Source organism: Anguilla anguilla, chromosome 10 (genome assembly GCF_013347855.1).
Source record: "Anguilla anguilla isolate fAngAng1 chromosome 10, fAngAng1.pri, whole genome shotgun sequence".
In the NCBI taxonomy this organism is placed as follows: domain Eukaryota; kingdom Metazoa; phylum Chordata; class Actinopteri; order Anguilliformes; family Anguillidae; genus Anguilla; species Anguilla anguilla.
This window is the reverse complement of record NC_049210.1, coordinates 617,350-631,446: the sequence shown is the minus strand read 5'-3', so window position 1 is coordinate 631,446 and position 14,097 is coordinate 617,350. Positions and strand designations below refer to the sequence as shown.

Here is a 14,097-nt window from a genome sequence, read left to right as displayed (position 1 = left end):
GGGGTGCTGGGTGGGTGTAATGAGGTACTGATCTGGCCCTCATAGCCTATGTATTTAGATAAACAGTGTTGTGTTGGAGGTAATGAACTGTGGTATTATTTAATGAGATAATGAATGAACAGGATTATTCAGGGACATTCAGTTGCAACCCCCATAAGCTACTATCAATGTGCTACATTGAACACTGTCACATACATTAAAGACTAATATTTGTTCCCAAATTTGCCCCCGCGTTTAATTAGTTTCTGTGGACACTGCCTTGTGCCATATGGAAATGTATAAATATAATTATTAAATTAAATCCTTATTTCTTTTCTACCACTGTTCAGACAGTCAAACCGAACATAATGGGGCAATATTGTCGTCCACGCCATCTGCCGGTTGCGAGTGTAATAACAATTTCCTCGTCCTGTCGATTACGTCCGCCAGAGGGCGCAGCAATGAAAATGTGAGCGAGCGTAGCTTCCACTACTGAGCATGCGCACTGTAGTAGACATTATTTGACTCTGAGGAACGGACCGTGTCAGTATTTTCACGTCGCTACAGTAGCTAGACTTCCGTGGAAGAAAGCTAGGCTGAGGTCCCGAGAAGCGGCAGGAGGGCGTGGGAGTCTTGGGACGAGAAACATTGTATATTTCACTGGTGAAGGAGTGGAGGTTTGCAACGGACAGCCACGTGAAGGTAAGACATGCATCTATCATAAAATCACATGTCAATATCCAGCCGCGATTTAGTCTTGTACAGATATTTAGAACATTTTACACTGGGTTTGAATTCATAGCTGTTTACGGTGAAACAAAAAAGTCTTTGAAGTTACGCACACGCCGTGGCCTTACTGTAGAGGAAAGCCAAGCGATTGAACCATCAAAGACAGCGATAGCTACTGTTGCTCAAGCAATACCTTCCATTGTTGTGTCTGTCCCATGTCTGTGTATAATAACCTCGCTCACGCGGCGTATTAGATGTGCTTTTCAATGCACATGAAATGGCATCAGATGGTTATGCCTGTCATTTTCCACGCGTGTGCATGTGCTGTCTGGCGGCAGTACAGTTGCCAGGGTAACTTGTATTTTGCAGCTGGAAGAACAACAGAGACTGTTTCTCTGCGTGAGTAAAGCATGTGTTCAGACAGTTAAGGGAGATCCTTTTAGTTTGCTAAAAAGATGCCACATTGTGTGTACGTTTTACCTGTGTACTGTTAAGTCTCCGGTGGACTGTTGCTTTTCCAGACAAGGAACATTGCGTTTTTAGTACCTGCGTACGAAATCTAGCAATGCAATTAAAAGTTGACAGTACAGTTCTGCAATATGAAACATACTAGCAAACAGGTTCCTAATCTTGGCTTGAGGGAGCGGGTTTGTTTTAAAGCCAAAGCCAGCACCCCTGAGGCCCCGAGGCTTTTACTGAAACGCACGTCTTTCGGATCTCGCGCTGCAATCACAGGCTTCGGACTCACGCGGGGGACTTCGCCGAGCGAGGAAGTGCGGAGGCACGGGACGGAACTCGCGCTCGGCGTGGATGAGAGCGGCCGTGAGTCGCGGTGAACATCAGACGGGATGGGCGCGGAGGCAGCGGATGCCCGACGCTTCTTGGACGAGTTTGTGAAGGAGTTTCCGGAACCGCTGGGGCCAGACGACCCCCTGCCCCTCAGCCCGCTCAGCGGCAGGGTTAGCCCAGACGAGGTCCGGGGGGAGAGCCTGGACCTGGCGCTCCGACTGCTGGCCGCGAGGTGGGTGGGGCTTTGGGTGATCTTGGCCTGTGGGTTCAGCCTGTTTGTTGCTTTTCAGACAAAACCTCCAGTGCAGTTCTGACACTTGGCTTAAAATGCGCACAGCTCTCCCTTTCTCTGGGAAGGAAATCACATTTTTCATACCATCGAATTCCTGACTTCTTTCGTTAATTTGTGCACCTGAACTGGCACAGGAAATAGAGCTGAAATGTTAAATTTCACATAGCTGATGTCACTTCCACAGCTGGGTCCTGGCATGCCTGTGGCCTGTGTAACATCCTTTTCACTCCACAGCATCTCCTGCTTACCTAAAGCAGTTCCAGAGTTCTGCCTCATTTTACAGAAACTCGTGTTTGCTGCTGTTCTTAATGAATGCAGCAACCGAAAGTATATCTAACAGTCTCCCCTGTACATACCAGTGTGTATTTGAGACGTACAGGTAGCTTTAAGAGAAATGTACAGTCTGTGCTGTTATATGGCTTTTCAAAGACCAGCATGTCAGATCATGGCCAAGGCATCTCAAATCAGTTATCTGAGAAATGCCTAAAGGACTTTACAGTTCTCTGGTTCTGAGGTGTCTGCAGTGCGCTGGTGGTTGGACTGCGGCTGTGCTGCTGACATTAGGCCAGGGTGTTTCGGGAGGTAGGAGTGTGTCTGAGGGTCTGAAGCATTTGCACGCCAGCCTGCCGGTTTGTTTTCACAGCGAGCAGGGAGTGTGTCAGTCTGTGGCAGTGTTTTAATGTCCCCGACATTCTGCAAATTCCTGCTCTGAAAATGAATAACCAGCAGCCTTGTCTGTGGCAGCCGCACTGAAATGGCGGTACAGGTCGCGGTTCAGTGCCACAGAAGGATATTTGCTGTTACAGCTCGGCCAGTGTGGTGTTGGGAGGTTTCTGTGTTGCATGAGTCTGAGTTTTCCGTTCTTTCGTGGCACTCAGGGAAGCAGGTTTACAGAGCGGTCTGTCAGTAAGGTCTGACTTCCTGTCTGGGCAGCCTCTATTGTTCTCAGCTTCCTGCTTTTCACAGCCCGTTTCCGCTTTCTCCCCGGCGTGCAGTGCGTACGTCAAACCTGAAGGCAGATGGAATTCTGCCGGGGCTTGTGGGATAGCTCATTCCAAACCCCAGGCTAGGGAAGCGGGCGCATCAGCAGGCTGCCCCTGGCCCTCGTTAGCACCACGGCTAACGAGCTGCAGAGCTCAGCTCTTATCTGGCTCGCCTCTCCTGCTGCCGTTCCGCTGGACTGCCGACAGGAAGTCCCTGAAGGCCAGCTTCCTGTCCCTCGCCCACAGCCAGCCGTGGCTCTCCAGGGCAGGGGCGGGTCTCTCTGTTGGCGGTGGGCCTACGGTCACCGCATTAAAAATGTGGTCGAGCAGAATCCCGTCAGTGGGACGGGGTGAGAAACAGAAAAAGGCTGGCGACCGTGTAGCAGCAAACCATATTCTCTCTCTATCTCCCCCCAGACTCTTTCTTCTTTCCCTCTCTTCCCCCCCTCTCTCTGGCTCTCTCTCCCGCTCATAATCTCTTCCTCTGTCTCTCTCTCTCTCTCTCTCTGTGCAGTAGGGGGGGAGTGGGGCCCCGCCTCCACCCTGTCATGTGATCATGCTAATTAGCGGTCTGCCTTTGTGTGGCTGCTTGTTTACTGCAGCCTGTCAGCTGCTGCAGAGGCTGTGGAGAACAGAGAGCTGCAGCCGGCTTGGAACTCTCCGGAATCCGGCCTGGCGACACCCCTCCTGCCGCACCGGGAGCGCGATAGCTGCGCTAACCGGCGCTTTAGTTTAGCGCAGCTCTGCGCTAACCGGCGCTTTAGTTTAGCGCAACTCTGCGCTAACCGGCGCTATAGTTTAGCGCAGCTCTGCACTAACCGGCGCTTTAGTTTAGCGCAGCTCTGCGCTAACCGGCGCTATAGTTTAGCGCAGCTCTGCGCTAACCGGCGCTTTAGTTTAGCGCAGCTCTTTGCTAACCGGCGCTTTAGTTTAGCGCAGCTCTGCGCTAACCGGCGCTTTAGTTTAGCGCAGCTCTGCGCTAACCGGCGCTATAGTTTAGCGCAGCTCTGCGCTAACCGGCGCTTTAGTTTAGCGCAGCTCTGCGCTAACCGGCGCTCTAGTTTAGCGCAGCTCTGCGCTAACCGGCGCTTTAGTTTAGCGCAGCTCTGCGCTAACCGGCGCTATAGTTTAGCGCAGCTCTGCGCTAACCGGCGCTATAGTTTAACGCAGCTCTGCGCTAACCGGCGCTTTAGTTTAGGGCAGCTCTGTGCTTGTGTGCGTGTGTGTGTGCGTGTCAGTACGTGAGAGTGTGTGTGTGTGCCTGTCAGTATGTGAGAGAGAGAGAGTGTGTGTGTGTGTGTCTGTATGTGAGAGAGAGAGTGTGTGTGTGTCTGTATGTGAGAGAGAGTGTGTGTGTGTGTGTGTATGTGAGCGAGAGAGAGAGAGTGTGTGTATGTGAGAGAGAGAGAGTATGTGTGTGTGTGTATGTGAGAGAGAGAGAGAGAGTGTGTGTGTGTGTCTGTATGTGAGAGAGAGAGTGTGTGTGTGTCTGTATGAGAGAGACAGTGTGTGTGTGTAAATCTGAGGTGCTGCAGGGTGCAGGGTAACTCAAGCTCCAGATTTAGGAGGCTCCAGGGAATTCCAGGAATCCAGCCGGAATGGGGGAGATGAAAAGCACTCTGCTGCAGTCCGTCCGGCGGGGGAGGGGCCTCCATTCACCAGGAAAAATAACTCCTCTTACCCTCCGTAGAGCCCCAAATCTGGAGAGAGTCTCAATCCATATAGCCTATATCATCCCACTGCATTATAATGCATAGTTTTACTTCATGTAATGGTTGTAATTAGCAGCGGTAATTAACGGTAATTATCGCTGAGCCCGTGTGCAGTGTATGGAGTGTGTTACAGGAGGAGGCCCCTGGTCTGTGTGCTGATTGGCTGCAGAGAGCTCTGCTGTAATTGTGTTGCACTGTGCCTGACGTCTGAGCGCTGAAGAGAAACAACAGCGCAGACTCTCCTCCCCAAAACGAGACCTAAAGCCTGCGCTCTGCCGCCTGGCCCCGCCCACATTCCCCCATGTTGGGAGGGGCTGGGGCCTGACTGACAGGCACCCCCCTGTCACCCCAAATGGGAACAGCTGCTCCCCCGGTGTGCCATCTGCTCACCCCACTCTCCACTGCCACCCTGCCCTGACCCCTGACCCTTGACTCTTGACCCTGATCTCCAACATCATCTCCATCTTTCCTCTCTGTTTTCCAACCTAAGCCCTCAAAGCAAGGAAGAGATTTTCAGACCCTGAACTGAACTGATATGTTTTGTTAAAAAAAAAAAAAGAATGAATTCGATTGCTATTGGCGGTGGCTGGGAGTTTTGTGAAGTGCTGCAGCTGCAGATTTCACTGAGGAACTTTATCCACCAGCGTCATCAATTTTAGAAGCCATGAACGTGGCTTCCTGAATTTTTGTGGAATTTGAAATGAAAGCAGTTTTAATCTCCAGAGGAGACTGGTCTATTTGGTATTTTACTCAGGTTGTCTGGGCAAGTCTTGTCATGCTAAAACAGGTACAACACACCTTCCTCACATACCTGTACCCCACAGACTCCAGAGAGCTGGAGTTCTGTACAGAAACTCCCTACCCCTCAAAGTCAAACTCCCCATCCCTCAAGCCCAAACTCCCTGCCCCTCAAGCCCAAACTCCCCACCCATCAAGTCCAAACTCCCCGGCCCTCAAGCCCAAACTCCCCGGCCCTCAAGCCCAAACTCCCTGCCCCTCAAGCCCAAACTCCCTGCCCCTCAAGCCCAAACTCCCCGCCCCTCAAGCCCAAACTCCCCGCCCCTCAAGCCCAAACTCCCCGGCCCCTCAAGCCCAAACTCCCCGGCCCTCAAGTCCAAACTCCCTGCCCCTCAAGCCCAAACTCCCTGCCCCTCAAGTCCAAACTCCCTGCCCCTCAAGCCCAAACTCCCCACCCATCAAGCCCAGGATGTTGTGATGATGCTATGTGATGTTATGATGTCATGAGGTGATGTGATGTCATAGGGTGATAAAATCTTGCAGGAATGCCCCGCCCCTCCTGAGCTCGGCCCTGTCCCATGCTGCACTGGTGGAGCTCCTAAAGAGTGACCTCACCCCCTACCATCTCCCCACGGACTCTGAGCAGGACAGCTTGTGTGAGTGCTCCCACCCCGCCCCGCTCATAATCACAAACGGTGATCAAACACATTTTCAGCCGGTTTTAGCACTGCACACGCCATGCTATGGTAATGCGTTAGTTAAACTTTAGTTTCATGCCAGCGCTAAAGAACAGAACTTTCCAGCTTTCCAACTTTCTGGGTGGCTGTACTTCCTGTCACATGGTTTCCATACCTGATGGTTTCATTTTGATGGCAAACGGGTTTCAGCCCTCAGCAGGTGCTTTAACCAGTCTGTTTAGAGCAGGAGCTAATTAGCACGATTAGCTGGGTAACCAGGCCACTCTGTTTAGAGCAGGAGCTAATTAGCACGATTAGCTGGGTAACCAGGCCACTCTGTTTAGAGCAGGAGCTAATTAGCACGATTAGCTGGGTAACCAGGCCACTCTGTTTAGAGCAGGAGCTAATTAGCACGATTAGCTGGGTAACCAGGCACACTGTTTAGAACAGGAGCTCGTTAGCATGATTAGCCGAGTATCCAGGCCACTCTGTTTAGAGCAGGAGCTCGTTAGCATGATTAGCTGGGTAGCCAGGCCACTCTGTTTAGAGCAGGAGCTCGTTAGCATGATTAGCTGGGTAACCAAGCCACTCTGTTTAGAGCAGGAGCTCGTTAGCATGATTAGCTGAATAACCAGGCCACTCTGTTTAGGGCAGGAGCTCATTAGCATGATTAGCTGGCTAACTGAGGGCCCCATTAGCCACGCTCCACCTACATCTAAAGGGGAACAAAGCAGGCCTTATGCTGCCCCCCTGGCAGGGAAAACAGCTCAGCCAGTGCTATGGCTAATGCTATCGCTACAGAGCATATCTCTGCTCAGCATCGTCCCTGATCAGTTCTCCAGCAGAAAACATTCTCCACCCAAAATAGCAGCAGCTTCACGGCACGTTTTTACATGTCTTAGTAGCTCACCTCTGCCTACCTCCCACACACACACTCACACCCCCACACACATTCAACCATATACACACACACACACACATACTCACAATACTCTCTCTCTCAGACACACACACACACTCACACCCCCACACACATTCAACCATATACACAAACACACACACATATACTCACAGATACCACCAGGACAGTTCCTTCCTGGGCAGACTGCCTGCAGTTGAGTGTGCAGAGGCTTTCTGACTGACCACAGGGTTAAGGTTTCAGTCTGAACCTCGTTGTTTGCCAGGATACCTCCCAGCTGCAGACACGTGTTGTGTCAGACGGTGGTCATGGCCGACCTGTGAAGGCAGAGCCATTTTGTCTAGGAAATGCCCTGAGCAGCAGGATGTGGCTGACCTCTAGTGGCAATATCTGGAATTGCACTCAAATCTGCTATCATTCTTATGACAGATGGTGTTGTTTAGGATATGTCAAGATGTGATGTGTGATTTAAAAAAATTCATTACTAAGATTTTAAAAGTTGAAAACTTCTTAAAACTCAGGACATTGGTATTAATTTCCTCCATCTGGCTTTTTCTGTCCCCCCCTCCCTCTCCTGGCTCTGCAGTACTCCTGTCTGAACCTCTCCAGCGCTTTTTCTTCAATAAGCTACGGGAGGTGGTGTTCACCTGGGCAAAGAGAAGCCCGGCCCCTCCGGCAGGCCCCGCCCGCCCCCTCTGGACCTCCGTCCACGCCATCCGCAATGCGCGCAGGAAGATGGAGGACCGTCACGTGACGCTCCCTGAATTCAACCAGCTCTTCGGGCTGCAGGTATGTGCTTCGCTACGCTAAGCCTACACCACCGCGCACCCTGCTATGCCCACACCATCACACACACTCTGCTACACCCACACCCTCACACACACTCTGCTATACCCTCACACACTGCTACATCCACACCCTCACACACACTCTGCTACACCCACACCCTCACACACACTCTGCTATACCCTCACACACTGCTACATCCACACCCTCACACACACTCTGCTACACTCACACCCTCACACACACTGTTATACCTCACACACACTCTGCTACACCCACACCCTCACACACTCTGCTATACCCTCACACACTCTGCTATACCATCACACACTCTGCTATACCCTCACACACTCTGCTATACCATCACACACTCTGCTATACCCTCACACTCTGCTACACCCACACCCTCACACACACTCTGCTATACCCTCACACAATCTGCTACGCCACGCCACTGTGCACGCCGCTGGAACGCTGTACACACGGAGCCTGGCCCCGCCTCCTGTTCCGCTGCTCCTCTTTTCTTGCTCCACTGCTAGAACGTTCCGTTTTGTTCTTTTGCTGTGGGCTAATAGGTTAATTGCCTTTTTAAATGATTAGTGATTACAGAATTAATTAGCTGTGCGTAGGCCCTGCAGTCACTCCTGCTTCTGCCTGTACTCTGAGGGGTCAGAGCGCTCGACAGAGAGAAGCTGCTTTCAGGGAGACAAACCTGCTTGAGCTGGTCTCTAATGGGTGCTTTAATTGTGAGATATCAGATGAGAAAACTCGAGATTTAGTTCTCTTCAAATTTCGAAAGTCTCTACAAAGTTCTTTTAAAGCACTTTTTAATATCAGCTTTCCTATTTTCTTGCAGTTTTTGTTGTTGTCCATTCTGCAATTCTCATTGGCTGAAGGTGTGATCTCTAATTATGCCCCTCTCACAGGACGGGGTGCATCGTGGGTACTTCGCAGTGTTTGACGGACATGGCGGGGTCGACGCGGCCACGTACGCTGCCACTCATCTGCACGTGGTCCTCGGTTACCATGACGACCTGAAGAGCGACCTGGCCAGTGCGCTGAAGAGAGCCTTCACGCGTACAGACGACATGTTCAGGGAGAAAGCCAAGAGAGAGGTGCGTCTGCACCTGAGACTGTACCACACCTGAGACTGTACCACACCTGAGTCTATACCACACCTGAGTCTATACCACACCTGAGTCTATACCACACCTGAGACTGTACCACACCTGAGTCTATACCACGCCTGAGTCTATACCACACCTGAGACTATACCACACCTGAGTCTGTACCACACCTGAGTCTGTACCACACCTGAGTCTGTACCACACCTGAGTCTATACCACACCTGAGACTGTACCACACCTGAGTCTATACCACACCTGAGTCTATACCACACCTGAGACTGTACCACACCTGAGTCTATACCACACCTGAGACTGTACCACACCTGAGTCTATACCACACCTGAGTCTATACCACACCTGAGACTGTACCACACCTGAGTCTATACCACACCTGAGACTGTACCACACCTGAGTCTATACCACACCTGAGACTGTACCACACCTGAGTCTATACCACACCTGAGTCTATACCACACCTGAGACTGTACCACACCTGAGTCTATACCACACCTGAGTCTATACCACACCTGAGACTGTACCACACCTGAGTCTGTACCTCACCTGAGACATTTAACACTTTAACCCTTTAGAGGGCAGTAAAACTAGCAGTAAAGTGAAAGCTGCATCGGCCAGGCAGACATTAATGAGGAGATTTTGGGTGTAAATGGTGAATACACTCTCTCATTTTAGGGTTTATCTTACAGTGTAAACACAGGAAAAACTCACTCAGTCTGTGTGCATGTGTGTGTGTGTGTGCGTGCGTGTGTGTCTCTCCAGCGTCTGCGCAGTGGCAGTACAGGCGTGGCAGTCATGCTGGCTGGTGATTGGCTGCACGTGGCCTGGCTGGGTGACTCCCAGGTGATGCTGGTTCGTCAGGGAGAACCCGTCACTCTGATGGAGCCTCACAAACCCGAGAGAGAGGTAAGAGACCCCGCCCGACCACACCCCCTCCTGAGTCTGTCTGCGCAGTCACAGTCTGTCCGGCTGTGAGTCTGTCTGCGCAGTCAGTCTGTCCTGCTGAGTCTGTCTGTACAGTCACAGAATTAAGGGCATAAACCAGGTCTGAGTGCACTAATGACTCTACAGTATGAGTGAAGAGGATCCCCCTCCCCACCCCGCCAGTATTGGCAGTATTGTTAGTATTGTTCACAGCCCCCCTGACAGCTGTCTGACCCCCCCGGACAGGACGAGAAGCGCAGGATCGAGGATCTGGGCGGCTGCATCGCCTTCATGGGATGCTGGCGTGTCAACGGCACTTACGCTGTTTCCAGGGCAATCGGTGAGTGACACAGCTTATACAATGGTGTTGCTAAGCAACGGCAGCATAAAGCCATTGTTGTGGAGTGCTCTTAAAATAGCAGGAACACTGTGTGTTTGTGGTAGGAACAACGTGTGTTTGGTAGGAACAGTGTGTGTGTGTTGGGAACAGTGTTAGTGTGGGTGTATGTGTGTGTGGTAGGAACAGTATGCAATGTGTGTGTGTGTGTGTGTGCAGTCTGTTAGCTTCTGACACGCTGGTGTTGCCTGTAAGAGCCAGGCTTAGCTGCAGCTAGCGCACAGTCACGGTGTGCAGCGCTGTGGGTGCAGGGCAGAAGTGCATGCTGGGACAGCTTCGCTCTGCTCTGTCCCTCAGGTGACTTTGACCAGAAGCCGTACATCTCCAGCGAGGCGGACTGCGCGGCCGAGAGGCTGACCGGGGGCGAGGACTACGTGCTGCTGGCGTGCGACGGCTTCTTCGATGCGGTGCGGCTGGCCGAGGTGCCGGGGCTGGTGCAGGCGGGGCTGCGGGAGAGCGGGGGGCGGGGGGGTCCCGTGGCCCAGCACCTGGTGGGGCACGCCAAGAGTGCCGGGTCCAGCGACAACATCACCGTGCTGCTGGTGTTCCTGCGAGACCCCGCCCTGCTGCTGCAGGAGGCTGCGCCCCCCCAAGGCCCCGCCCCCGCACCGGACCAGAGTACAGCGGAACAGTGAGTGTGGGACAGACCCCCTCCCCCACCCCCCGATTTTATTTACAGACGTTTTTCTACAGTTCCTCAGAGACTTCCAGGGGGTATTTAAACACCAGCCTGCCCTGGGACTGCACCACAGAGGGGTATTTAAGCACCAACCTGCCTGGTCCCTGGAAGGTCACTGGAAGAGCAGCTTGCGCAGGGAGGGGGGGTGTGGCGTGTTCTAGGGCTTGTTTGTACAAGGGTAAGGTACGCATACTGGTGTTTGCATTGTGGGTGTGTTACTGTTTTCACACCGAACTGACCTGAGAAAAAATCTCTCTCTCTTCTTCAGCATAACAGAACATTATGTACTAAATCCACAGAAGTCCGGGATAACTGGGGGTTGATTCTGCTTTACCGCTGTGTAAATGGGGATTGATTCTACAGCGTAGCTGGGGATTGACTCTATCACAGTGTACCTGGGGATTGATTCTACAGCATAGCTGGGGATTGACTCTATCACAGTGTACCTGGGGATTGATTCTACAGCGTAGCTGGGGATTGACTCTATCACAGTGTACCTGGGGATTGATTCTGTACTTCACCACAGCCCATTTCCCAGCATGCCGTGGGCCTGCACATTTTTCTGGGTCACTCTAAACCATCCATCAGTAAGCCAATCAAACGCTCTGCCACCTGGACTAACCGCGGCCAAGGATGGATGCACAGACCAGCAGCCACTGGGGCTGGTGACCTCAGCTTTGAGAGGCGGAGCTTGGCTGTTTTGCAGGTTTCTCTCTGTCCGCTCTGCAGAATCAGGCGCTGAGCTCTGCAGGCAGGCAGCGGAGCAGCAGGTCTGTTCCAGGAAACGCTTTAATCAGGGGTCGAGCGCACAGCCTGACTCATCTCCGGCCCACAATGCCGTGTGCCTGTCTGACGGGAAGCGTTTGGGTGGTGATGTCACCGCACCTCCTGATTGATATCAGTGCCTGATATCACAGTTCAAACGGTTTGGCCACTTCCAGTGACAGGAAAATTGCAGAAAATAACCTTAATAAAAACAGTATAAAAAAGCCACTGCATAAAAGAGCAAAGGGTCTTAGCAGCCTGATCAGACTGCCTGTCCCTCATGCAGCCTGTTCCACACCCTGCCTGTCCCACACACAGCCTGTCCCTCATGCAGTCTGTTCCACACCCTGCCTGTCCCACACACAGCCTGTCCCTCATGCAGTCTGTTCCAGACCCTGCCTGTCTCACACACAGCCTGTCCCTCATGCAGCCTGTTCCACACACAGCCTGTCCCTCATGCAGCCTGTCCCACACCCTGCCTGTCCCTCATGCAGCCTGTCCCACACCCTGCCTGTCCCACACGTTGGGCTGTTTGATGAGTGTAAGAAACCAGACTGAATACGAGAGCTGATCAGCCGGCCTCTCTGCAGCTCAGTCCTGCTTTCAGTGACCTTCACAGGTGACCACAAACCCCAACAACGGACAGAAACACCAGCCCCCAGATCTGTGTGCAGCTGGGGCACGTTTCAAAGACAGAAACCCTGGGTTGAATGTCAGGGAGAGCCGTTAGTGTGTAGCTTCAGACTCTGGGCTCAGTCCTGCTTCCATTGTGCATGTTTGCAGAATCTCCCTCTCTAAGCAACTGTGACCTGCATCCAAACACACAGGGAATCTGGGAAGTGATATTAATTTCTAACCAGGACAGCAGAATTTCTGCCCACGTTTGCAAGAATTCAAGCTCCAGTCGGAAGGATTTGTTGCAAGTGGATATTATACAGTATTAGACTTTTGTGTGTTTTTTGTGCTAATGAGATTGCATGCTACGTTTGTACTCACATAATGTTGATATAATGGCTGCTTTCTTTATTAACTGGTTCATTGTTTTTAGGTGACCGAAAATGAAAATCTTCCTTCAGGGTAGTGTAGTGCTGAGGAGGAAACAGTTCTTTTTTTGAGCTTGTGCATTTACTGTAACTGGAAACAGCCCCAGATTGTGTTACTGTGTAATTTTATACCAGCGTGCAAGTGCCTTAACCCACCTCATAAACAACAGTAAATATCCAAATATCACAATCCGACAGTCATTAAATATTGGTTTCAGTCACCCTCATTCCAAATCCTTAATATTGAACATTCTATTTCAGAGACCTTGGAAATCCTGAATCTTTTTTGTTATGTTCGGGGGGGGGGGGGGGGGTCAGTGCACCTGTGTGCACTGGGACTAGGAGCCCTCCTGACCTCAGGTTAGGCTGAGACTGACTGATCTCAGTTTAGGCTAGGACCAACTGATCTCTGGTTTGGTTGGAACTTCGTTGGAACTGCGTTGGACTGAGTTGTCGGACCTCTTGTCCGGACAGACATGTTACAGTGTTACATTTTTCATTTCCATCGTTGCTTTGTGATCACACTTTGCTGGGCTCCACGGTGTTGTGTATGTGTGAGGGAGTCACACACAAGACAGCGTTTATCTGTGTGATTTATCTGCCTGCCTCACAGCTGTTTTTTAGGTGGGTGAAAGTGTTAATGAAATGCCAGCCTTGGACACTGCCGTTCTCCTTGCCAAAACCATAATGTATTGTGTAAATCTGTATTAAACCATAACTGATAATCCGTCTTGTCATAATGTGTCTGTTTTTTAGGTTTGATTTGATTGAAATGGTCGTAACTGTGCAGTATTACATGCCTCTGGATTACTGTGTGGGATCTGCTGTAATCTGTAATTAAATACTCAAGATAAATGATTCTAATTTGCTTTCTTTTTTTGTACTACGGTGTGATGAAAAACAGGATTAAAGAAATTAAAGACATGGAAAACTCCTTTGTGTGTGTGTGTGCATGCGTGTGCGCATGTGTGTGTTCACGCGTGCGTGTGTGCATGTATGTATGTGTGTGTGTGTGTGTGCGCACCCTTCTGTTCATACACACACACACTCATGTGAACACAAACACACATAAATGACATCTCCCTTGTGACTGAATGTGTTCAGGCTGTAGTAAATGCGTATGAAAAATATATACAGCACAGGTGTGTGTCTGCACACAGCACAGGTGAGCACAGGTGAGCACAGTGTGTGAACAGCACTGTGTTCAGACTGAGAGCTTTACCTCTGTGACAGGAGCCAGAACAGCCGTGTGTTTAACATGGTCCACTCGCCCTTTAGGGCTTCTATACATGCAGCCTCAGTGTTCGCTGGTGTTTGCTGCCTGTGACTGTCGTGTCTAAACAGTTTGTGTAAAATGGCACAACTAAATAACTTTTAAAAAATAAATAAAAGATCTGGGAAATTACGTTGTAAATGCACAACATAGTTACAACATACAACAATTATTACCATACTAAAACATACCCTTAAAACTAAAACTATTTCTGTGCTACATACATATTGGTTCTAAAATGTAGTATAGAATCTTAGGCTACATCAGTCC

The 14,097-nt window shown here is 50.8% G+C and overlaps 1 protein-coding gene across 1 annotated transcript; it reads left to right on the top strand.

Annotated features, from left to right (window-relative positions):
- Positions 1-487: 487 nt before the first annotated feature.
- ppm1f (protein phosphatase, Mg2+/Mn2+ dependent, 1F) lies at positions 488-13,478 on the top strand. The gene is made up of 8 exons (XM_035379114.1): positions 488-681; positions 1,444-1,729; positions 5,766-5,878; positions 7,405-7,607; positions 8,531-8,719; positions 9,509-9,652; positions 9,917-10,010; positions 10,365-13,478. Exons 2-8 carry the CDS (start codon positions 1,557-1,559, stop codon positions 10,700-10,702), a joined length of 1,254 nt encoding a protein of 417 aa, XP_035235005.1. The 5' UTR covers positions 488-681; positions 1,444-1,556; the 3' UTR covers positions 10,703-13,478.
- The last annotated feature ends 619 nt before the right edge of the window (positions 13,479-14,097 follow it).